Below are 26,845 nucleotides of genomic sequence, written 5' to 3'. Positions count from 1 at the left end.
GAAGACAGGAAAACCTGGGTTACAGTACCGTCTTCACTTACTACCACCCACATGACCAGGGTTAAGTTACTCTCCTGCCTCAGCTGTAGTTTACTGACTTGAAAAATATGGGCAGTAATAGCACCTACCTCACAGGGGTGTGGTGAGAGCAAAACAAGATAATGCATGCAAAGTTCTTGGTGCAGAGCCCGGCACAGAGTAAGTACTCGATCTGGTGACAGTGTGAGGGGTGTGTTGATGTTGGTACTAAGGAGGGAGGCTAGCTGTCCAATGCAGCTGTGAGGAATGTTTCGAAAAAATAAGAGTTGGGCTTAGCAATTAGGAGGTCATTAGTGATTGTGATCAGATCATCTTCTGTTGAGTGATGGGACAGAAGCTTTATCTAGTGGGTTGAGGAAGGGAAGAAATCCATTGCTTGAACGGAGACTACTCCTTTAAAAACTTGGGGAGATGGAAAGCAGGAACAGAGGAGTACTCAAGGAAAGTACGGGAAAAGAAGGTGTTTTGAGTGGACAAGACTTGAACATGTTTATAGCTGAGAAAGGGTCCAGCAGACGGAGAAATGGAAGATTTGGAAGAAAAGGCCGAGTGGCAGATGCAAGAAAATCCTGCATAAGGCAAGATGGAAAGGACTTAGTACATACATAGAGTCTGGCTTCAAATACCGAAAAGGATAGCTCATCTTCTAAACCTAGAAGAGGTAAAGATGGTATAATTAGGAAAAGGTGTGTGTAGGGAGGTGGGGTATTGAAGAAACTCATGGGAGTGCTTTAGTTTTCCCAGTGAAATAGGAGGCAAAGTGATTTTTTGAGAAACAGAATTGAAGTGGCACCAAAATGCATGATCCTGTGATTTGTTTTCTATAGTATTTAGCCATTTGGATAAATTACCAAGGAAGTTAGATTTTAAATTAATACAGGACTGGCATGTTAGTGACAAAATGGAATAGTGCAAAGGAAATGAGAGCAGTGGAGAGAAAGAGAGCAGTTGGGGTGATCTGCCATGGGATCCGTGCTGCTCAGGGAAGAACGTGAGGCTGGAGCAGCAGGTAGGCAGATATAGAGCAACAGAGACTCAGTGATCTCTGTGAAGTTGCAGAAAATATTTTGAGAGAATTTAGGCTTCCAGAGTCAGGGTAGGAGATTACTGTCATAGTATTGGGTATTACTGTCTGCTGTTTCTCAGGTAGATGGTTAGGAGTGGCTACCAGCTTTAGTCCTGGGAGAGAGTGGATAAAGTGAAAGAAAATTCAGGAATTGTGATGTGAGGTTTCCTTCGTGGTTGAAATCCCCTAGATTGAGGCTGGATTTGGAGTGAAGAGAAAGTGTGTGTCCCAGATACTAGTCTTCAGTGACTGGAAGGAAGTAGGGGACAGCACTGTGGAAGGCCAGGCCCAAAACTTGCCCCCCTGCCATGAGCCCTGGGGGGTGGGGGGAATGACTCATTAGTCAGGGTTCTTCAGAGAAACAGACCAACAGCATGTGTGTGTATGTAGATAGACTGAGTGGGAGAGGAGAGATTGATTTGTGGGGTGTTGGTGAGTCTGAAATCTGACTGGCAGGCTGGAGACCCAGGGAAGAGTTGTAGTTCAAGTCCAAAGGCAATCTGCTGGCAGAATGCCTTCTTGCTCTAGGAGATGTCTTTGTTCTCTTGAGACATTCCCCTGTTTAGATGAGGCTCATCCACATTATGGGAGGTATTGTGCTTTACTCAAAGTCTGCTGATTTAAACATTAATGTTATCCAAAAAACACCTTCACAGAAACATCCAGAATAATCTTTGGCCAGAAATCTGGCACCATGATCCAACCAAATTGACACATAAAATTAGCCATCATGGTGACTCTGCACAGGACAGAAGGATCGTAGCAGTGGGGGTCCTGGAGAGGGTTAGCCTTGCTTTTTCTCCACTTACCTCAGGGCCCATGGATTTAGGACCATGTGCTCTTAGAGAGCGAGGGTTTTTTTGTGAAAAAATTCATTGGGAAGTATTACATATCCCATAGTATAACATTAGTAATCCTGTTCCCTTACATTTGTATTTTACTTTTAAAGTGTCAAAGTGTTTTGGTAATAGTTATCTCATTTTATCAGTTCAAACCCTCAGTTTAACTCACTGCCTTCAGTCCCCATATCTCCAAGCAAGTGTGTTGGAGAAAGCTTCATTTACTGCTCATAATTGCCATTTGTCAGCTGTTGGCACACAGCCTGGAGCAGGACTCTGGGTTACTATGTTCTCAGGCCTAGACTGAACAGAATGTCTGTACAGTGTGGGCTGCCCCCCACCCCCTCTATTGTTCTAGGAAGTAAGAGATCCTCCCTGAGAGTCAGATGTCAAACACACGACAGCTGCTGGCTAGTGACTCAGCACCTGTCCATCTGGGATAATGAAGCATCCCCTGTCTGTCTTGCTGCACATGCCTTGTTTTTAGTATAAAAGAAAAGGCATATGTCTTGCCAATGGGTTTCAGCCCCGGGCAAGTTCGCTATTGATTCAATGTGACCAAAGAAAATGATAGCAAACGTTCTTTGGGGTGAAAGGGTTTATTACCCGGCTTGTTCTCCTGGTGGTAGGTTGAGCACTAGCGGTCTCTGCCTCTTCCCAGAGCACTGGGCCAAGCTCTCTATTTAGGGCAATAATAGCTTATTGCCTAAAGGTGTGGAAGTGGTAGCCTAGCAACAGGCCAGTTACATCATCAGGTGGTTTAAATTCAGTGAGGATCCTGGCCATAGGAACCCCAACTTCTCCACAACATAGTATGAACCGAAAGTAAAAAGATGCCATCTTTTCACCAGGAGATCTGAACGTTTTAGGAGGTGACATGGGAACCTTTGTTACAGGATTTATTATAGTTCTTACTGTCTTACCATTGCTGACTCAGCATTACTTTCTGAAATGAGGGCTTAGAGGCTGTGCAAGCTGATGTTCAAAGTCATGGAGAAGGAAAGATGTTTTCTTAAATAGTCCAGCTGCTGGCTTTGCTTGGGCATTACTTTGGACAACAGAATTTAGATTGGGCTGTAATAAGCCTATTTTGAGATACTTTCTGTGGTAATGAATGAGAGACCCCAGTTCCTCTAGGCTCAGCAGTTTCACTTAACATGCACAAGGACTACAGCCTCTCAGAAGGTAGCTCATAATAGACTCCCAATAAACATCTGTGGAGTGAATAAATGAATTGAAGGTTTTCATGTATCTCTGGCTCTGAAGAACCTTTGATCCTGTGAAGCTACGGGAGCTGTATATCAGAATGAGTTTCCTCTCTGGGCAAGTGTTAGTTGAACTGAGGGTACAATTTCTTTAAGAATTACGACAAACACCTGAGCTTCATCATCTTCAAAATGTGGCGATGAACCCGTGGTTTCTTTTGCAGCGCCCGTGTGAAAGCTGGAGAAAGTGTTCTGGTTCACGGGGCTAGTGGAGGAGTAAGTATGTTTTTTTTTTTTTTTAAATGAGCTTATTTTGTGGGTTTCACTTTATATTTCTTTTGAGTCACTTAAAGCCAAATTTATAAATAAAGGCAATAAATATACTCCTTTATGTAGTGAAGTTTCTTTAAATTCTGTCTTCTGGGGATCCCTTGTCATTAGTTTAGCATTTCTTAGTTAATAAATTCAATAGATTATGTCATCAAAAATGCATGTATTAGCTTTTCCACCTGTGTTGGGTGTGGACCAAGATAAACTGGCTTTATTTTTACCTTCAAGTAGCGTACGTTATAAGAATTTATTTATAATTTTAAATATTTTTTAAGGTTAATACAAATTCCACATTCCCTTAGATAAGGAAACTAAGGCTCATTAAAGCTTTACCTGGGTTGCCCCAGACAGCGCTGAATCCTCAGTCCCTTCTGTCTCCCTTCCACTGCTTGCCTGCTGTGCTTTGATGACATTCATGGAGTGCACAGTATACAGCTGTGTCCTTAGCAGCACAACCCTCAGCTTAAAATGCTAATACAGAGCGGAAGGGGGGGAGGACTCAGAACTTACAAAATAAGCCCTTTAGTGAAATCACCCAACATAGGGCTGTCAGAACCTTCTTAGGGAAACTGGCTCAGTCTGCCTCTGAGGAGTTAGAGGAAAAGTTAGAGCTCTGAGGTTGGAATTTAACAAGAAATCCACATGACCTCTATCCTGCATGTAGAGGCTTTAGAAGTTTTGGAGACAGAGATTCTGAATTTTTTTTAAAAAAAGGGCCTGGTGCTAGATGGCTCACCTTGAGGAAGCTGGTTAACCTTTTCATAGCACCATCTGTTCTGGAGAGGAGACCGAGAGAAGTAATGTGTCTATTAATTGGCACATCATCTCCAGAATAATGAGTGGCATCCTGAAAATGTGAATTTACTTCTGAAGGTGATTGGGTAATATGAACAGAATTCAGTCCATGCGTCTCTGTACTTTAGATAGCTGAATCGCAAGGCTTCACACTCAGCTTCCTGTGTACCTTAAATAGATCAATTTTGAAGGATTTCACAGATCAGACTATTTACTAAAAAAAAAATCAAGATTGTCTTTATGGGGCTTGAGAAAATGTGACAGATAAACCTTATCAAAAAGTCCCATTGTTGAGCTTTACCAAGGAGGCTGTTTTTGGGTTAAATTAAATTTAGCCCAAAATAACTAAAGGGTCTGTCAAACATGCATTTATTTAAATTGCTTTGGCTTGCAGAGAGCTAACCTTGTGATCTGAGTAAAAGGGAGATATTTCAGTGGGAAGAGGAGAGAAGAGTTTAAAGAAAATCTTTTTTTATTCCCTTTACCCTCTTGTAAAAAGCCTGGTCACTTCACCATGACTTTTTTTTTAAGGCAAAATCCATGCTGTTCTCTGAGCTGGCTGAGTTTGTTAAATCCGCCCTGGTAGGGATAGGCTGGTGAGCTGGTGTGTGAATGCTTCTGATCCTCCTGCCCCATCAGAGCAAAATAGTGCTGGGTTTGTCTGGCTTCTGTTTGTACTTTCTGTTCTCATTTAATTCAAATTCTTTTGGGATTAGGTTGTGTATTTTAAATGGTGTGGAATATTTGAACACAGCTATTATCCAGATATGTCAGTGGGGAGTGCTCTATTTTATTGTTAACAAAATAAATAGAAGAAAAATAGTTGACACAAGATGGTATATAATCTATTGAAGAACTGTAGCTAGTATAACTGTTGACAAGAATAGAATAAACAGCACATTTAAAAGATACTGAGTGTCCTTTAAAATAGAGTATAAGGAGGTATATTCACACTAAATCTTTAGTTTAGATGTGGTTTTATTAGAGGCTTGGTTGTTTCTCTTTTAATTGGAAGTTAAAGTAGCAAAAACCAGACCTGTCAAACCCATAGTGTATTATATTTCATGGAATTGAATGTCTCCCTCAGTCATCAGACAGTGAGTTCATTTCATGTGCTTGTTTAGTAAGTCTCCTAAATCTCAGCCATAACCCAGTGAGTTCAGGCTCATCATTTCCATATGCCATGTAATCTTAAAGGTCTACTTCAGGCCTGGGAGTCTGTGATTCTGTTAAATTTTAGTTTCTATCATCCTTTTTTATTTTAATTCTTTTCCATCATGCCCAATCCACAATGATTTTACCTTCCTCTAAGTCACTGCTTATCAATAAAGGGTGATTCTGCAGCATCCCTTCTCCCCTTCAGGAACATTTGATAGTGTCTGGGGACATTTTTGATTGTCAGAACTGGGTAGAGGGGTTCTGGCATCTAGTGGGTAGGTACTAGACATGCTGTTAAACATCCATCACAAGACAGGCACAGGATAGCCGCCACGACAGAGAATTAGCCAGCTCAAAATGTCGGTAGTGCCAAGTTTGAGAAACCCTGCTCTAAATGTATGTGACACCTTATCTGCATCATCCATTAGGCACAACATCAAACATTTATTTCCTAGTATCACAATTTAAATAAGTACTTTATCTATATTCCTAAACTACTTTTATTTCTCCTTTATACTAAATACATTTATCTGGTGATCTAATGATTTTGTCTGATCCATGGCTTTAAATAACATTCCTTAACTGATGAATTTCAAATAAATATTTCCAACTCTGAATTCCTTGGGGTCTTTATCCATATTCAGCTGATGACTGAATGTCTTCAGTTAGGTGAGCAGTGTTTAGCTCAGCAAGTTCAAAGTGAATTCTTTATGCTCTCACACACTTGGTCCTCTGCAGTCTTCCTCATGCCCTGTAATTTACCCAGTTTATCTGGCTGGAGACTTAGCCGTCATCCTGGGGTTTTCACCCTTCCTCATCCCCCACATTTAATCTGTGAGCAAGGTTCCATCTTCCTGCTCCCATTCCCAGTTCCACCTTCTTTTTGCCTCATATAATTGTAGTGTTCCTTTTAAAGCCTAAATTGGGTCATATCATGCTCCTGCTTCAGCTCTCTAATTATTCTGCAAAGTTCTTAAATAAAATCTAAAGCCTTTACCTTTAAGACCCATGTACATCAGCCTCTCTGTGCTCCTCTGGCCTTATCATCCACTCCCTCCTGTGTGCCCCGTCCTCAGCCACACTGACCCTCTTTCTGACCTTGAGTACCCACCCTCCTTTCCACTCCACTAGCTTAGCCGTGATCATTCTGCCTACAGCATCCTTGGCGAGTGCTTGTCCCTTAGTTCAGTCAGGTCTCATCTCCTCAGAGATGCCTTTCCTGATGATCTAACAAACCCCTCTTCCTATCTCTTTATAATCTGGTAGGCTTATATTTTTCATTGCACTTTTCATTTTCTGAATTTACTTTACTCATTTATTTGTTCATTTGTTTATTATCTTCCCCCTTCTTTAGAATATAAGTTTCATGTGTGAAGTGTGATGTCTAGCACATAGTAAAAAATCAATAAGTGTTCACCATATGGGTGAATAAATTAATTTGTAATAAATTAATGTACCTGTCTCTCCTACTTAAATGGTAAAGGCCTTGCATTTGTTATATAGCATTTTATATGTACAGTTAAAGTACATATATAAAGCCAGTGAGCATATTTTGATCTTCTTTAAACCTGGTACCTTCTGCACAAAGCAAATGCTAAGTAACCATTTTGATGCAGTAGTGAAAAGCTTGGGCTCTAAAGTCTGATTTCATTCACTCTGTGATTTGGTCCTGTTTGCATATCTGTAACCTGTGCAAATTACTTATATTTAAAAGCTTCAGTTTTCTCATTTATAGAATATGGACAATTATAATATCTACCTAATAGGCTTATTGTGGGGATGAAATAAAGCAATGCAGGTAAAGCAGTTAGTGTGGCACCTGGCACATTATAAATACTCAAAAAAATTAGCTATTGTTCTTAGGTCTTCATGTAGACTCAAAATACCTGGAAGAACCTTAAATTCATTGTCTGTAATAAACGTTTGCAGGGATACAAAGAACCTACAATACTGGCTTATATTTTGTTTTTCAGGTTGGGCTAGCAGCATGCCAAATCGCTAGGGCTTATGGCTTAAAGGTTTTGGGCACAGCTGGTACTGAGGAAGGGCGAAACATTGTTTTACAAAATGGAGCACATGAAGTGTTTAATCACAGAGAAGCTAATTATATTGATAAAATTAAGGTAAAATTGTTCATAATTTTATAAAAGTAAAATTTTGTTTCTTGGAAGACACTTTTTTTTCAAAAGTTCTTTTATCAACCACTCTCTCAAAGTTATTTGCTTTTTTTTGTATGCCTATGTGTGTTTTAAAGTTTTAATTAAGTTAAAAAGCAGAGATGTCTAATTTTCCAACTTTCACACTCACTTCTGTCTCCTTTATGTTTATCAAAAAAAATATGGCCTTTCTAGAGTTCTATAAAAACTGGTACTCTTTAATCTAAGTCACATTTTAGGTAAAACCACAGTTTTGTATTTGGAGCTGTGAGGTGTTCTTTTGTTTTTTCTTTCTAGAAACTTGTATTAAGAGTGTAGGACCTACTCACTTAGCAGCTTTCAAATATGCAATACAGTATTATTGACTGTGGTCACTGTACTGTATATTACATCCATGACTTCTTTATTTTATAACTGCAAGTTTATACCTTTGACAGCACTTTATCCATTTTACATCACACCCCTGCTTCTGGCAATAATATAATTTTTATTGATGTAAATTTTTCATGGAAGGTGAGGTATTCAGAGATTACCAACTGGATCAGTCTAGCCTAGAGAATAAAGTTCATTTGCTAACTGGATGCTTTGGAGGAATAACTACTATGTCGTTCCAAGCAGTGAGGTGGCCTTTGGTTCATTGCTGCATATATTCCATTGTGACAACAGAATTCCAGCAGGTCCTGAAGCTCTCCGTTTGTATGACAGTAGCAGTTTATTAAGCACTGATTACTTTGCTAGTCCTCAAACTACTTGCTTATGTTGAGAAAGAATTAGAATTTTCCAGGTACTGATTACTATGTAACCCAGGTCACTACAAACTAAGAAAAATATGAGTGAGAGTTTATCACCACTAAATCATCTTGCTAAAAAATAGAGTAAAATTTTTGGGCCACATACTGTTGTAGACGCTGACGGTACAGCAAGGAATAAGAGACAAAAATTCCTATCCTTATGGAGCTCCCATTTTAGTTGTTTCTGGAAATTTTTTTTTTAAGGTCACACTGGTGAAAAGAATAGAGATAAAGAGATGTAGTTGAAAGGCATGTCAGAGGTGAAACGGATAGAATGAGGCAGCCAGCTTGATGGGTAGGAGGAAGGGTGCTGATTGAACGATGGGAGTAAGAGATGAAATGTGGGTTTCTGTCCTGGGTGATCAGATGAGCGGCAGTGCCCAGCGGGCTGCCGGCTCGGGGGAATGGAGCTCAGGTCAGAGGCGGTGCTGGACATACCAGCATATGGGTGCTGACTGAAGCCGCGGTGTGTCCGAGATCGAGCAGCACGAGGGTCTAGAGATGAGACGCCAACCTGAGAACACCTGCAGTGAAGTGATATGAAGAGGAAGGGGGCGAAAAGGAAGTCAGAAAAGTAAGAAGAGAACTGGTTTCCGGGGGATGTGGTCAGGGTCAGTTATTGCTGAAAAAGAGGGTGAGGCCTGAGGCAAGAGCAGCGGACTGGTAATTAGGATCCTGTCCGCGACCAGCAGTGTGAGTAGCTGGGGTGGAGGCCGATGCCATGGGACGCGATGGGAGGTACGGCAGTAACAGGAGTTAAGTGCCCACTAGTTTTTCAAGAAGTTTGGTGGAAAAGGAGAGGAGAGTGGGGAATGGGGGAGATAATAGGTTAAGAGAGTGATTTGGAGGATGAGAGACTTAAGCAGCAGGAAGCAGTAGAAAAGATGGAAACTGCAAAATGTCGCAGTCTTATATTTAAAGTCATGCCAAACACACAGGTATCTTCTTAAAGTAACTGGCCACTTTTCATCTTTGTGAATACTCTTGGGTAATGGTTTCTGGAGTGGATACTCAATTAATTTTAGGTTTCCCAGACATATAACAAAAGAGTGCCTTAAAAGGAATCAGTGAACACCTGTGCCAAGAACATCCCAATCCTTTGACCTGGCATTTGATGTATTTTCATAATCTGTACCATTTACAGTCTCCTGTCCTACCTCTTCCTCATCCCCACCCACCTGCTTCCCAGACACACACTCCCGCTCTGCTGGGCTGACCCTGACTAGGACCCTTAGCCGCTACATCTTTGCTTTTCTGTTCCTTCTGTCCTGACTGATTCTTCCTCACATCTAGTTTCCACTTGCTTCCTTCCCTCCTTTTTGCTTAAGGAACTCCTGTTCACCCCTCAGGGTCCAGGTCATCATCTCTGTGGGACTTGCTCTGACCTTTACAGGTGATCAGGGTTGTAACATTTTTTCTCTATAACCTATGACTGATTTCTGCTAATGCAGTCCTTACCGTTACATTACATTACAGCTACACGACTGTAGTATTTTACATCTTTCCCCTTAGCTTTATTTTGAGTTCTCTATGTCCAAATTTGCATTCCCAGTACCTAGCAGAGTGTCTGACACAGGTTTTATTTTTTTGCTAAAATTAAATGAATATGAGGTAGACACATACAGCTTATTTAAGAGCCAGTTTTAGATGTTGTGAACCATCTGAGAGCCCAAAAGAAAAAAAAGTGGTATGCCAAGCTGGTCGTAAACCACTTAGAGCAAAACTGAATGCACACAAAAATATCCTGAATCAGCAAACAGCCAAGGATTTTTTTTTCTTTATTTTTTTAAATAAAAATGGGAGCCTTGTTGGGGTTTTGGATTTTTCAATTTGTAGTTTCTCTATGAAAATACATTATGAAGAAAAAAAGTTTTCAACATGGAAAAAGCATATTTAAGTTGTGCCTGAAATTTTTAGACATATTTTATTGCATTGTAGCAGTTTATTTAGTACACATATTCATCATTTTAGGTATTGTGTAGGGCACCTTGGAATTACATCATCACTATAAAATTGGATCATGTAAAATTTGCATTTGTCTTAAAAATACTTTTAAAACTATTTCTATTTCTGTAGCATATGGGACTATGATAACTATTTTGCAGGTTTTTTTACTTGTTATCTTACTCTTCCTTCCTTTATATTACATAGAAATTTGTTGGTGAAAAAGGAATGGATGTGATTGTTGAAATGTTAGCTAACGTAAATCTTAGTAATGATTTGAATCTGCTGTCATATGGAGGACGAGTAATAGTAAGTATTTCATTTTTTTTTACTACTTTGAATTTTTACCATAATCTAACACTTTTTTTCAGTAATCTCTAACTATAGACACATTTTTATAATAGGTTGTTGGCAGCAGAGGTCATATTGAAATAAACCCACGGGACACCATAGCTAAAGAATCTAGTATAATTGGAGTTGCTCTCTATTCATCAACAAAGGTAGGAAAAGAAATGTTTCTGATTTGGTAATTTAAACATTGATACAGAGTCAGGCAGAAACTGAATGTTTAAGTAGATGTTAAACTCAGTTATTTGACTAGATGAGTGGATTAAGTATTAGTCACTAGAAGATAACAAATAACTAGTTCAACAATATAATTTATTTTTCAAGTCAGGGCACCTCTGAGAGAAACAAAGATACTATTAGTAATTACTTCAGGATAATTGGTATATTGTGAACTGAAACTGTCTCAGACAAAATGGCCTTAATAGCCAGCCCTCAGAGAACTACTTTTTCCATAGGTCTGGACAGGCTGACAGAAGCCACACATTTGTAAGAAACCTTATGCTGTCTGAAAGTGTTTATTTATGAAAATTAAGTCATTTGTTCCTCTACCAAAAAAATATTTTTTTGCTTTTTCACTTAGGAGGAATTTCAGCAATTTGCAGCAGCCCTTCAAGCTGGAATGGAAATTGGTTGGATGAGACCTGTCATCGGTTCTCAGTATCCACTGGAGAAGGTGGCCCAGGCTCATGAAAATATCATTCATAGCAGTGGGGCTACTGGGAAAATGATTCTTGTCTTATAATGATTAATTCTGTCATATGTTTACAACATAATTTAGAAGTTTTCTACCCCAGTATTACTTAACTCTCCTTGCTTTAAGTGAGATTCATTTGATCCAGTGAGCTTCTTACATTAAAAAACAAGATTTATCTTTAGAGATCATGAGCAGTAGAATACAATTTATTGCATAGCTGGCAGTATTTGTGCCTTCTGCCTCTAATCAGGAGTCATCACATAGGAAATAGAATGTTAGTGCTCATTTGGAATTGGGCTGCATTACAGAAATTCCTGACTGACACTTAATCATTAATTCCATGCCATTGACTAAAGCAAACTAATTCAAAATAAGACTACTTGATTCCCAAGCCTGTTTCTCCTTATAATGGTTCTTTAGTCTATGATTAGCCCAGAACTTGATTAAGTCTGAAGATTTTCTGGACTATTCAAGATCCCTTTTCTAAACTAATCTCATCTGGATCTACAAGTCTCTTGGGAGGGCACGATAAACCATGTCCAGAGAATTGTGTTAGTTTTCCAATATTTCCCAAAATAATAGAACATTCACTGTGTTAATGGTTGATTGTTAATGGTTGATTACCAGTGGTCTGTATATTCTGTGAGGACAGCAGCCTTATCTTTGGTTTAATACGGTAGAAGGTACATAATCTCCAAATAGATATTTCCTGATAAATTCAATTTTCAAGGAGGTTTAGAATTACCTGTTTTTGTGATTCTCCTAAAGAATCATATCTTTTTATTTTAGTTATTAAACAAACTTGACACATTAAGAATAATCTGATTTTGTTTTCATAATATGATAACCTGTCATAAATGCTGTAGGAAACTAAACACTGTGTTTATCTGTTTTGTGTTCATATAGTGCTTGCCTTAGGTCTGTTTTACACAGCTCCTAATAGTTGCTTCTTAACAGTGTTCTGTGCTGGAAGTCTTTACCCAAACTGAGTAAAGAGATGATCATTTAGAAATCTTGCCACCAAGATTATGTCCAAGGAAATGAGGTGTGATTGTTACTTTGTTCTTGTTTTCCTTCATATGCACACAGCCTCCTATGTGTTGAAGCATTATGTGGTTGGTTCTGCTGACCTGATTTATTCTGTTGAATGACAGCTTCTAGTTTGAACATAGAGTCTTGCTTTAATAGTAAACAGAAAGCATCACTAGCTTCTATAATTAAGAAGTGTCATTGACTTCAGGTTGTATGTGCCATGGCTGAAGTGTTTTTGCTGTTAGCATTCTTGAAGTTATATTCAGTGTTTCTTTTACAGGTTAGCCATCCTGTGAAATATCATGTTTGAAAAAAAAGTTACAAAAACAGTGTCCTGAATCTAGAGACTAGCATTTTATGTATATACTAAAATGAAGGATTCTTTCTCATACAAAAAGATAAAGGAATAATCATTCTGTAAAAGTCAGTTTAATCTGTTTGCACATTTGCCTCATCTATGGAATGAGCTAAAGTATACTGTTGACTTAACATTTCATAATCCATTGACATACCTCAGTTAATTTCAAAGACAAAACAATCCAAACCTTATGCATTAACTATCATATTTATGATTATGTTGCACTGGCATTGTTCCCTGCACGAATCCCTTATAATTCTAGTTCTGTTCTTGTCCTGTCAGCCAAGTATGTTCATTGCGCGATTGGTGCCTGTAGCCTAAGGGTTCCCATACCAGTCACAGTGCCTGGCCCAGAAACAAGAGAGTAACTTATAGAATCCACAAGCATTATGTGTCAACCTCTATTCTTGTTTGCTTTGACCTTAGAATCACATACTGTGTTAGGAATCAAATGGATCAGCCACCCTGAGCCTATGAAGGTGAAATGACTCACCACAGGTCAAATAATTAGTAGATTCAGACTCAACCAACAGTTTTTAGTAAGCTTTTGATACAAACCTTGAATTTTAATTTCTGGGCCTTTGGCTTTTCTGGCTTGCTGTATTTCTGACTAGTTTTGAGCTGCCTGCTTTCCAGCGTCATTTTGCCCAAGATTACTAGCTCCTGGCCCTATTAATCGTCCTTGCCTCAGTGATCACTTGTGTCCTGATCTGACAGTCTTTTATGAAGGGATTATTCTCTCATCCATTAGTTTTAAGTATTTATAGAGTACTGAGAATTTGAGAAAGCATTGTGCTGGAGTTTGAGGATACAAAGATGTGTAAGATATAATACACAACCTTGTGCTTACAGTTAAATAGGGGCAAGAACCAAGTAAACATTTTACAGTATTATGTGTATGTATAAAGAGATTTTAAGGAATTTCCTCATGCAGTTGAATTTCCTCAGGCTGACAGGTCTAAATCTTTTGAACAGGCTGGCAGGGTTTCTGTATCATGGTATTAAGGCAGAATTCTGTCTGGGAAACCTGTTCCTGTTCTCAAGGCTGTCAACTGATTGAATGAAGCCCACTCGCTTTATTGAGTGTGATCTACTTAAAGTCAAGTGGCTGTTCTTTGTAAATATATAAACAAACTTGATGACATTATGTTGACATAAAGCTAGCCATCACAAGGGGGTAACATGGGGACAGAAATGAGGGTCACTTAATGTAAATGAGATATCCAATTACACATTTAATATTTTTGATACATATGTTTTCTAATAGTAGCTTTGGCATAGAAGTAGAAAATAACTTGGGTTCTTCTGAAATGGAAAAAAAGTAAGGTAGCATTTTATAATGTCCTTAGCTCGGCTTTATTGAGGCAAGAGATTCTAGGTGTGCCAAGGGCTTCCACAATTCACAGTGTAAAGAGATTTTTTTATCTGCACAAGATAATTCTCAAGACCAGTAAATCCTGTCAGGTCACTTTGACCTGGTTCTCAGCTTCCTCAAGCACATCTCCAGACAAGAAAACACCCAAACTCAACCCTTAATTCTATTTTTCAACACTACTATTTTTTAGTACAGTGATTTCTAAAACATGTACCACTTGAAAATTGTCCTAAGAACATTCTGCTAATCCATAAGGCTCTAGGAATAGTGGGACCTTCCTACATACAAAGACAAGCCTAGGAAATATTATTTCATAGAAAGAAATCTAGATTCACACTGTTAGGTGTTGATGGGGCAGTCCATGTATGTTCCTTAAAAATGAGTCTAAATACCAAATCCATTGTGTAATACAGATGTTCATTAAACGTGTTAGACATAGCCAGGGATTAGCAGTCCCCGATTATTCTTCCCCAGCTTCATGTAAAAATCCATAAAGATGGCAACAGTCCAGAAACTAAAGAGGAAACCCTGTGCCCATACTCACTGAGAATTTATGCCAACTCCAGTGTCAATCACTTGATTCATTGACCCAAATTAGCTGCAGAGTAGGTAGGAGGAAGCCCCAACTCAGTCACTACCTCTAACTTGGGATACAGGAGCTACACTGTCTAAAAAATCAAGTCCTGTATACCCAGATATCACCTGAGTTAGCTAGAGTTCAGTTCTATGCCCACCCCTCAGTATCCCAGCTCCTTGCTTTCACCTGTATTTTAGAGACTACAGCTTTCAACTCTTGGTATACCTGCAGAGTGAGAAGGAAGGGGGACTTTCACCCCTGGATGTATAGTTGCCACAAAGAAAGCCTTCAAATGGGTGGATCCCTAGATGGCAGCAAAGGCTGGAGGAAGTACAACACTTGGACAAAAAACATTTGTCTGATTCTAGCAAAGACAGATTATCTAAGAATCGGGGCAGATGCTCACGCCTTAGTCCAACAGGCACTGAAATTGACACAGTTATGAGGCCCTCTCACTCCAGGTATAGATCTGTAAGGAACTGTACCCTCATATGAACAAGGAGGAGGCCCAAGGGCATATGAAACCCCCTGGTAGGGTAGTTAAGAACATGGATTATGGAGGCAGAAGATGTGGCTTTAAATCCTGTCTCTACTACTGACTGGCTGTGGAGTCAGGGCGAATTACTTAGTCTTTCAGAGTTTCAACTTCTTCAGGTAACTGGGAGTAACATCTATCTTAGAGTTTGTGAGAAGTAAACAAGGTGAGGTCTGTGAAGTACCAATGCTCTGTTGTGCACAAAGACCTATTTAAAAATTAATCTTCCATTTTACTTAGCCATAAAAAATGAGTTGAGATAAAGGGAGGAAAAAAAAGGGAGTATCCTGGAATATGCAAAAAATAAGAGGAAACCCCAAATGCAAATTCCCATAGGAGTTGCAAATAACTGACACTACAGAACATTTCCCAGGTCACCCAGGTAAATCTGACCACTCAAAAGTGTAGAGAAAAGGGACAAGAAAAAAATAAGAGCCAACAAAAAAGCAAATGAAAATACAATAATACAATTTTGAATCATAGGTGTCACTCTCCCAAAAAACCATAAAAATGAAATAATAATTAAAACTTTCCTGAACTAATCAAAACAGGTAAGTTTATTGACTGATAGTTTTTCTTATGTCTATGCAAAATTAATGAAACCTACTAGTAATAAGACATATCCTTTACAATTTTTAAATTTCACGTAATTAGATCTTGGAAGCAAATATACAGAAGACACGTTATATACAGTTATGTTATTCAAAACCTGGAGAATGTAAGAGAATAAATAGAAAAACTATTAGTTCAAGAAGTTAATTGAACAGTAAACATATAAAAATTAATATAAACCAGTTGGTCAGTTAGAAAACAAAGGAAAAAGATCTCATTCACAATAGTACTACTATTACCAATTTTAAAAGTAGTGAAATATAAGTGACCAAATGTACAAGAAACATACAAGACCCTTAAAAAGAAAACTGTAAAACCACTCTGGGGGGACATAAAGGAATACTCCAAGAAGGAATTCTTGATTAGATTCATGTAAAGAATTTTCCCTTAGAAACTAGAAATGCTTCTCAATTTTGTGGGTAATAAAAAATGGCTTTTCAGCAGGGAAAAAGTTATTCAATAAGAGTATTGACCATCCATTTGGGAAAAAAGATAAAGCTAGAATCTGACTTCATATATAACATCAAAAGACTTTCAAATGGTTCAAACGTTTAAATACAATAAGTAAAATTATGTAAAGATATAGAGGAGTATTTTTTATAGTCTTGAGAGGTGAAAAGCCTCACACCATACTCAAAAGTCCTAAATAAATATAAAAAAAGAGCAAAGTAAGAAAAGTAAAAAAGATCATCCAAACCAGATAAAGATGAATAATCTTTAAAAGAACAAAATATTTCTTCAAATTAATTAGTAAGTGATGAACACTGGCCTAGAAAATGGACATGACTGGAGAATTCCAACAAGAATAGATACACACAGCCAGCACACTTATGGAGAGAGCTGCTCAGCCTCATCAGCAATAAAGGACATGGACACTCATGGACTACTGATGGCAGTATAAAATTGTTCCTGTTCTGAAAACCAGATAGGAAATGTCTTTAAATTTAAACTGTGACTCTCCCCTTTGACCTGTTAATTCCACCACAGGAACGTACCCTAAAGACAGAGACATACATGTAGAGACAAATGTCAGGACTGTTTTCACTGCAGCATTGCTTATCATAGTAAAATACTGACACAACCTAAATTTCCATCAATTGAGAGATTAAAAAACTAATACATTCAATAAATTTGTCAGGGATGAAAGTACAGCACAGGGAATATAGTCAGTAATATATCTTTGTGTGGTGACAGATGGCAACTACATTTACTGTGAGCATTTAGTAATGTATGTAATTATCAAATCACTATGCTGTACACCAGAATCCAATATAATATTGTAAATCAACTATTTCAATTAAAAAAGCTACCACGTTTATATAGTATAATGCAATGTAGCTGCTATAATGATTTTGTGGAGCTGTAGTTACTGACATGGGAGGATGTTCAAGCAAGTCACAGCATTAAGAATATTAAATTCAAAAAGCAGACACAGAATATGTAGATTAAACTCCTGTATCATTGTCTGTGTTTACTTATGCATTTCAACATATTTATCAAAATGTTTTGTCTTAGTGATGGAGTTGTAAATATTTTCCCCCAACACTTTCATTTTTCCAACATTTTCAAATATTTTTTTAACAAAAAGTCATTTCTGAGAAATCAGTAGCTAAATTTTATTTAAGAGAAAGCTTTCTTAAATAATAAATAGTTTAATATCAAAAATCAAAATAAATGACATTAAATTTTAGAGTGTGTGTGTGTATATATATATCTTACCTTGAATCTTCTGTAATTAATTGCACATTCAGAATTAGTTCTTACCTGTGCCAATAATTTATGGCTTACTCTTACGACATGCTCTGAAAAAACATTATAGTATGTATTAAATTTGAGCTACGTGGATCATAAAGACTTTTTATTTTATTCTTTTATTTGAAATTAAAAATCGTCCTTAGAAAATATTATTTTATCTTGAAATACAATAAAGTATTCTTCAGGTGATGAGAACTGTCTGATCTTGGGAGAACTTTGTGTTCAGATTTCTAGAAATGAACCCTCAGATTTAGCTCTGGGTCAATAAATAGCCCAAGATGAACTTGGGCTCATCAGTTTGTTTTGGATGTTTATTTTGATTGCAGTGTCACATTTGAAATTCAATTGTAAGCATCACTTCTAATCAAAGTCCTTTTAGTAGGTATGACAAATGCATTTTAACAAAATTGTACCCATGTATTATTTGGTGAAATATTTTTTTGCTTAGGAATTAACACTAATTCTGTTTCAGAGTTTGTCCATTTAATTTGAGTTTTTACCTGCCATGCAGTTACTTTCATCTTAGAATAGGCTTTGAGTTTATTCGCTGGTTTCATGTAGTCTTGTTTATAGACCTATCACTATTGCTTTTAAGTGCTTCTCAGATTATGTTCCCTTTTATGTCTATCAAACTACATTTCTACATAAATGAAAACTCTTAAATTGCTGGGATTCTTTGCCTCTTTATTGTCAGCCTGCTGGTGAAACAAATGAGGAACACTGTTTTCCAGAGTTTCGTCCTACTCAATGGTTGACAATTTATCCCGAATTATTTTTCACAATGAAGTAAATGTTAAACCTATTCACAATTACAGATGTATTTGCATCCTTTTGTCTGTGTCTCCTGTTTCACTGGAAGTGATGATCCTCCTTATTAAGCATCATTTTTATTTTTTCTCTGAATACCATTGCTCTGGCCTCTCCATGAACTTTGCTCTATCAGATATTCCCTGAATCCTGTAGCTTAACCATCTCCCTAAAAATTTAAACACCTCAATTTCCTTCCCATCCTGACTTCCAGAACACCATTCTCCTAACCCCTGGTTCCTCATGAGTTTCAGTGGCAAATGACTCTTCTTCCACTTACCCCCTTGGTGTGTTTTGATATTCTGATTTTCTCTCTACATTCCCCCCCAAATTGGCATCCAAACCCATGCGTCAGTATCACCTTTGTGCTCTCAAACCTTTACATCCAGCCTGTTCTAAGGATGATATATGGACCATCCACTGGACAGCACTTGGATGTTCTGCCACACCTCAAAATCAATACGTCCCAGAATTGAAATCTTCCCAATCACAAATCTATTCCTATTCCTGTATTTCTTATCTCAGTAAATGAAACAGCTTGTACCTAGTTACCCAAGTCCAGGAGTCTTTTTAAATTCTTTCTCTCCCGTGTCCCCAGCCCTGCGTCCAGCCGGCCAGGAAGTCAAATGGCTTCTTCAGTCTTTGCATCTGCAGCACCGGGCTCACTGCCAGGGCCTGGGGCCGAACCGTCGCTGCCCCTGCTTGGCTTTCCTTCCGGCGTTCTCATGGGCTGCTCGGCCTTTCTTGCCTACTTTAAATCTACTGGGCACACAGTACCAGAGTGCTCTTTGTAAAATGTCTGATTAAATACCTTAATGTGTTTTAGGAAAAAAATGAAGACTCCTTGGCTTTGCACAAAGGCACTGCCTCTGGAACCTCACCCTTGACTACACTTCCATCCTTCCAACCTGCTCATCCTTCCTTACATACACCACCCTCTTCTCTATTTCTGTTCTGACGTGCTTTTCTCCATTTCTCCACCTCCCTAAATCTTACTCATCCTTCTATTAACATGATTGTTTCTTCCCATCACCTCCTTTTTGCCTCATTGATGAAAGGGGTTACCCATTCTAAGTAGTGTGAGACGGCCAGGCACACAACACTCAACACTAGTCAGATGAGATTGGCGAGAGTTATTGGTCACATATGCTCAGAGCCCAAGGAAGAGGACACTGAATGCTGCATGCAGGGCCACACAGGGGACTTCTCTGGGGAGCAGAATGGACCAGAGGGGCTGTGGGAGGCAGGCTTTTTATTAACAAGAGGATAGGGTACCTCTGACTTCTACTGGGGGATGTGATTGAAGGATGCAAAGGCAGGTTTGTTTGAAGAGTTTTATAGGAAGGCAGAGAGTAAGACTCATGAAGTTGAGGATGGGGTGGTTGTAGCCTGTCTAGCTGCATAGAGAACTAGCTAAGTGGGTAGTGTTTCTGGCAAGAGTAAGAACTCCCAGGTAAGCTTTTAGGACCTTATGAGGCTCCAATGTGTCAAGGCAGCACGTGGAATTTCAGACCTATAATACAGTAAACTCCTAGAGAAGATCTTTGACCATCTCCAGTCAGAGTTAGGCATACTTCCTCTCTGCTCCTAGAATGCATCTCAACACTTGCCACCCTGCCTAGGGTGTTAAATTCTTTTTGGAAGAAGATGAGCTTACACACACAGGTTCACACATACCACAAACATGGAATCAAATAAGCACACCTTATATTCTTACAATTTACTACTTGCCTGCTTCCCTGATTAGAGTGGGGTAAATTTCCTGAGTTCAAGGACTCTGTCATTCATTTCCTAAACCCATCTCTGTGCCTCCCACATAAAAGGAACTTAGCAAATGTTTATTGAATAAATTAATAAATTTTTATTATGCACTGATTTGTGGAATGTACCTTAACTTCTGCATAAAAATGTACTCACAGTGCATTTTAAAAGTAAAAATTCAAAACACTATGATTTTACCAAGGAATGGGGAATTTGCAACCAGGTAGGTCTTAGACCTATGCCCATTTTTTTGCAGAGGAGTGTCAGGGGCAGACTGGGAGACTGGGGTTCACAGCAGAAAGGCAGCAGCACTTGGGTTCTCGAAGCCACAGTACTTAGCCTAGACAGCCTGGGGCTCCCAGAGACATTTTGGGAAATGTTTCAGAGAGCTGGATGCTCTGAACCAGATGCTAGACTCACTGAAATAATAGAACCTGTGTTATTACTATTACTGCGATCTCATTTGCCTCACTTACAGCCCCTGGATGGAGAGGACTGGATAAATATAAATTAGCACACCTTTCTAAAGTGATTCCAGAGCAGAGGTAAAGTCCTTTTCCCTTATTTTGACTCTATCTGCTCTTTGGCTTCATTCAGTCCTTCCATTCATTTGATCCCTCATTGCTCTTCAGTCCCTCAGCCTTAACCAGCCCTCGCATTCCACCAAGCCTAGGTGGTCACCAGAACACCCTCAGCTCCCTTGACCTGCCAACCTTCTACAAGATCACTCAATGAAACCTAACCCTGGATCAAACCATAATCAACCTCCGATTTCCAGCTTCACTCTCACCACTTCCCTTCATCTCCCCCAAGCTCTAGCCAACTGCGTGCTGCCGAGCCTTCAAACCCAGAAAGTTCCTGCCTCTACTCCTGTCCATGCCACTTAATCCCTACGTATTACTCTTTTTCCCAGATATATTTAGAAATTAATTATTGGTTAACTGTAAGATGATCTGAATAAATCCCTGTGTGCAGTATTTGCAAGATGAGCCACATTTTCCCCTCTGGAAGGTGGGTGGAAAGTGGGAGCAGCTATTCATCAGATGTCACTCAAGCCATTAATGAAAGCAAATTGCTGTAAACCACACAATAGGAAACAAGATGGAATGGCTGAAATTTAGGATGATTAACAGTTGCTGATTTGGGGAGTGAATATTTTCTTCTGTTGGTTTAACTTTTTTGCACTAGAATTTAAGCTTCCTGAGGTTAGGAATAAGATTTAACACAGTGCTAGTGGGGGGCAGACACTCAAATGTTTGAGGAGTGAAGGATTATAATGGCTGGTTAGGTGTCCTACCTGTAAATTGTTCTGTCTTGTTATATGTATATAATATATTTGTTTATAATATTCTTTATATTGTAAATATGTACTTTTCTAAATCATTTTATTTTGTTTTTTCCATGAAGAGAGCTTTAATTTTCCTTCTTTACATATTTGTTTTGGATATACATACAAGAAAATGAAGATTTGAGTATCCCTTTGATTATAATTTGTTTTTACATAACCTTTTCAACTTAAATCCAGGTGACTACCTGTCTCTCCCATGAAAGGAGCAGGATCTTGCACATTACAACAGGAAAAAAGGCCTTCAGGCAATAAAATATTTTAAAATGATCCATTACAATTTTTCAATTTTCTTGAGGGTATTGGAAAGTGGGAAAAAGACAAAAGGAGGGAAAAGTAGTACTTCAAACAAACAGACTATAGTAATCTTAGTTTTAGTACACTTTATATTTTTTTCTCCATACCTTTCATATACCTTCATATATATATTTTTTACTTGCCTACATATATATATTTTTTACTTACAGTCATCATGGCCAGGGTCTATCTAAACTTGCTGAAGCATATTAAGTCTCAATTATGCAAATAACCCTGGGCAACCACAAACAAGGGGGAAGCACAGCTCCCAGAAGTAATGCTTGTATCTCAAGTATTATTACAATAGTTAAAAATATTGCTTGTATCTCAAGTATTACATACACACATACATAAAATGGGTATATACATATATTTTTAATTTGAAGTTTATACTGTATCATAGAAGAACACACACAGGTATGTAAGCATGTTTGTATATTAACTGTGAGTTGCAAATTTGACATTAGGATCAAATATGAAAAAGTTAGTGTTATGTACTATCAAAGCTCAGCTTTGGGTACTTGCCATCTTGCCTTAAAGAAAACCTTACTTTTGATGAGTAACAGTAAAAAATGGAATTCTTAAAAAAAAAAAAAAGTGAAACCAATCCATTGAAACATTTATTTTCTTTATTATTTTGTTTGGATGAAACAAACACCTAACTTTCTTAACCTTATTTAATTTTCACCTTGAAAACTCTTAAAAGCCTAATTCTCAAACTTATATTCTAAATACAGAAAGTGCATAACATAGGTCAGCATTAATTTTTAAAATGTTGATTCAACTTAGTAGGAAAAAAATTGCCTTTTTGATTGATGTGCCTCAGTAATAACTTCCACTTGTTTTTAACTTGTTTTATTAAAGCTTGCAATTCTATTTAATTAGCATGTAATTTAATTGGCACATAAGTTATTTAATTACATGCTATAAATGGAAAATGTTGTTTATAGGCAATCATATCTCTTTTGTTAAAATCTGGAATACTAGATCTTCCTCAATCTTGTGTTTATATGTAATTCCTTCATGCTGATTATTTGCATTGTATGATTGAATTATATCTTATATTAAATTGATTTGCCATTGTTTATAATGGTGTGTGCGTGTGTGTTTGTATTTTTTACTGTCTTTTAGTTACTAATTCAGAGAGTGAAAAATTAACCTACTTTATTGATGAAAACAAAGGCCCAGATGACCCATGTTTCTTTCTTTATTAAAAATACAGTAACACAATACCTCACACATGCTATTCATTCAGCTCAGCATGCCCTACCCTCCATTCCTTGCCTGATTCCAGCATATTTCTTTTTAAGGTTTACCTTAGGTTAAATTCTACTTGGAAGACTGTTCTGACCTCACTAACAGGTTAGATGACTTTTCTCCATGTTTCTTAAAGCAGAATAACAATGCAGGGTCAGAGAGAGCTAGGATCTAGTCTTTATCTTTTAGAGCAGTGACCTTAGGCCTTAGCAGGCTTCCTGTTTCTTGGTTGCAAATCAGGAATAATAGTTACTTACTATTGGGTTATTGGGTTGTTAAAAAACATATATTAGATGTCTTATTGTTCCTTTGCACAATGCTTGGCACATAAAAAGCCTGTGAAAAATCTATCTCTTTTCTATGAAGTACTCAGTAAATATATATTGAATGAATGGATTATAATTATCTGTATTTTTCCGACTTTATTGAGGTAAAATCGATTTCAGTTGTCTGTTGACCTGTCTGGTTCCTACTGCTCTGTTCTTTTACCCAGGGATGGGTTGGTGGTCTTTTGTCTCATGTAAGGTAGAGAATAATACCAGCCACATAGTAAGTGGTTGGTAAATTATGAAAACCTCTAGCTTGTCCATATGACTAAAAACTTTCATAAATACTTCAAATAGATATTTATATAACAAATATTTAAGTACCTTCTTTGAGCCAGGCATTGTGCTACAGGCAGGCTATACATTAGTGACAGTCTCTGGGTTCACAGCATTTGCATTTTAGTTGAGAGAGACTATGATAGGCAAACAGATAGGTAAGTATACAGAATGTTGAATGATGATAAGGGCTATACATATGGAAAAATTAGGCAGAGAAAGGGTCAAAAGGGTGTTGGGAGCAGTTGCTGTTCTATGTAGTCAGGGAAAGCTCCCCATGAAGATGAATTTGAGCAAAAGACCTGAAGGAAATGAGGGAGTTAGTTATGTAGATGGATATCTGGATATAGAGGAGTTAGCAGGTGCCAACACCAAGAACAGGGAGCTTGCTGGGGTGTTTGAAGAAGATCAAGGCACTCTGACTGCAGTGGAGTGAAGGGAAGGGGGAGTAACAGATGACAGCAGCAAGGAACAGGGAGCCTTGTAGATGACTGAGAATATTTACATATTTTTGTCTGAATTAAATGTAAAAGTATATCCATTAAGGTATGGATACAGAAATAAAAACACCCTACGGTGTAAAGCAGAAAGTGGTTTATATAGGAAATAAGTGCTTGAACATCACTGGGAGGGATAGAGGAACTGGGTCTCGGCTGGGCCTCCAGGAATGACTCTTAGAACAAGCCTTTAAAGTGCCTGCCAAGGAGAGTTGCCATCTCTCCTATCAAGGAGGTGGGGAGTAAGGAGGACCACTCAGCAGGGATTAGTGAATCGCTGCATCCACCGCTGCTCACCACCCGAGTTAGTGACTGGACATCAGAGCACTGACACAGAATACTCAGGTCTCCACAATGCTGCTTGATCAGCACAGCAAACAGCAGGAAGATGGCCCAGCTTAACTTCTGTTGTTCATATCTGGTGTGGGTGCTTATTATTGGGAGAACTTAATTTTATTACAAACCTTTGCTTTTCAGCATTTGCAGTGCAAGGAGGCAGACTAGAAGGCCCCAGTAGATGTGGAGATCTGATTACCGGCAGTTCACCCACTACTCACCATGGGCAGCTGCAGGAGGAAATCAAGGAAATGTCCTCTGGTTGCCATGTAGAGAACAGACAATAGGAGAGCACTGAGGAGGCCGTTGCAATGAAACAGCAACAGATATGAAGCTGTTTTGGTAAAATCTTGTGTTAGAAGAAATGTTATAATCTAGTTCAACTCACTCATTGACTTGATGTCACTCATTCATTCAACAGATTATGTATTTTACTATAAAATATACTGCATCTCTAAATCTTGAGGAAATACACCCATGTGATCTTACTGAAAACCTTTTAAACATTTCTGTAAAACAGATAGTGAAATGTGTATGACTGTATGAGCCAAAGCTCAATTTAAAATCAACTTCCCTATGATGGCTACAAACATCCAAAGATCTTAATAGATTTGTAAAAGTTTTCATTCATTAACATCAGGAGATAAATCAGTTTATTTGTTATTTTGGATTCATTTGGCTATGTGTAAAGCACGTCGAAGCTTGTGGGAAAGCCAGTTATGGGCAATTACTCGCTCACGGGGCTGTTAGGGAACCAAAACACCCTGTACATTTGGCGATGTTGCTTTTTTATCACAGAGGCCCATTATTTTATAGATCAGGATGTTGTAAATATTTTGATAAAGAAATCAAGATTATGTAACCAAAGCTGGTTTCTATAAAAATGTGGACTTCTATTGTTTTTTTCTTATTACTGAAATTCACTTTGATATAAAATTCCAAAATATGAATAAATGCCACCTGATGATACTTAAGGTAGCATCTGAAGTACTTGTAGATATTAAGCAGATAATTCAAAAGCAGACTTCATAGTAAACATATTTTTATTTTCTGATCAACAATTTTATACCTAAAAGTAATTCAGTCTGCCTTTTTGGTTGCTTGGGGTATATAATCACAGATGACAGGTGTAACCCCATTACCTGGCAACATTGTTATTTTATGTTTGAATTTTTATTCTCCTTTGTGCTTCTTTTAACATACTCAATGCATACTTGGTGTTTGAAAAGAATACTGTCTATAGTAATTATACTTGTGGAACCAAGTATATATATATATATATATATATATATATATATATATATATATACACACACAAACAACTTACATACACAATAATTTGGAGTTGTTAATTCAACAGTTTCCTGATTTCTTCTTTTTTTAAGTTCCTAAAGTTTCACTTTAACACACTTGATTAATGATGGTATGTTGTTAAGTATATGATAATAGATGGTTAAAGCTATAAGGTTGTGCTTTAAAGCTGTAAAGTATGTTTTATAGTAAAAAAGACCTAAATTAAATGATCTGTTCCCATTCTTTTGCTGTCACAGGTCAAATTACTTAAAGAAGAGATTTTTAGTTGTAGTTGTTTATTTCTAGAATATTTCCTCACACTTTATGGTTTGAGACTATTATTTAAATGGATGTGACATATGTTGCACACATATACATATATGTTTGCATATATGTAGGCATTTATTGTATGTATATGAAATGTATATATTTTTTATAAACAACTATATATTTATGAAATGTATATATTTTTTATAAACAACTAACCATGGAAGACAAGGGATTTATATCTTTCATGGTAGCTTATACATACAAAACACCTATTAAGTATTTGTGGAATAAATGAATATAAGTGCATGCCCTTGTCTGATATTCAGTGGATACAATGTATTCCTTTAGATTTTGAGAGCAAGAGAAATCCTGGTTTCTTTTGCATTATATTTAATTTCCCATTTTATAATTGTAGCCATTCATTTAAACATTTTAAGCCTTCCTTTGAAAAACACTCTGGTGATCTAAATTTCCCAAGGACCTTGGGTATGATTTTTATGGGCATATATAAGCACTGCTGACACAAATTGGTGTTTCTGGGCCCTTGTTTCCAAACTGCATTCATTAAATGTTTTCAGGTGCAATCAATATTTTTTGAAAGTCTCCAGATTTAGTATGTAAAACTGCATGCTTGGATTGTGTATCAATTATGCTCTCATATGATGAGAAATATTTTACTCTTTCCTAAGTCTACATACAAAGCAAGGAAAGATATCTACATTAAAAGGCTTTCTCTGTTTAAGGAACAGAAATGTTCCTATTATTTTTGCC

At 37.7% G+C, this 26,845-nt stretch overlaps 1 protein-coding gene across 4 annotated transcripts in view; it reads left to right on the top strand.

Moving 5' to 3' along the window:
- The window catches only part of CRYZ (crystallin zeta), a 29,140-nt gene extending 16,310 nt beyond the window's left edge, over positions 1-12,830 (top strand). For 3 of the 4 annotated variants that reach the window (XM_036890133.2, XM_036890134.2, XM_057500331.1), the window contains 5 exons: positions 3,374-3,425; positions 7,406-7,555; positions 10,531-10,632; positions 10,728-10,823; positions 11,252-12,830. In XM_036890133.2, coding sequence (XP_036746028.2) covers positions 3,374-3,425; positions 7,406-7,555; positions 10,531-10,632; positions 10,728-10,823; positions 11,252-11,413 — 562 coding nt within the window. In that variant the 3' untranslated portion in view covers positions 11,414-12,830. The remainder of the gene's footprint in view (positions 1-3,373; positions 3,426-7,405; positions 7,556-10,530; positions 10,633-10,727; positions 10,824-11,251) is intronic. The other variant, XM_057500332.1, reaches the window with a different exon arrangement.
- Positions 12,831-26,845: the final 14,015 nt, after the last annotated feature.

The sequence above is a fragment of the Manis pentadactyla genome, chromosome 4 (assembly GCF_030020395.1).
Source record: "Manis pentadactyla isolate mManPen7 chromosome 4, mManPen7.hap1, whole genome shotgun sequence".
NCBI lineage: Eukaryota > Metazoa > Chordata > Mammalia > Pholidota > Manidae > Manis > Manis pentadactyla.
Note: the sequence above shows the minus strand (reverse complement) of the source record. Positions and strands in the feature narration are given on the sequence as shown.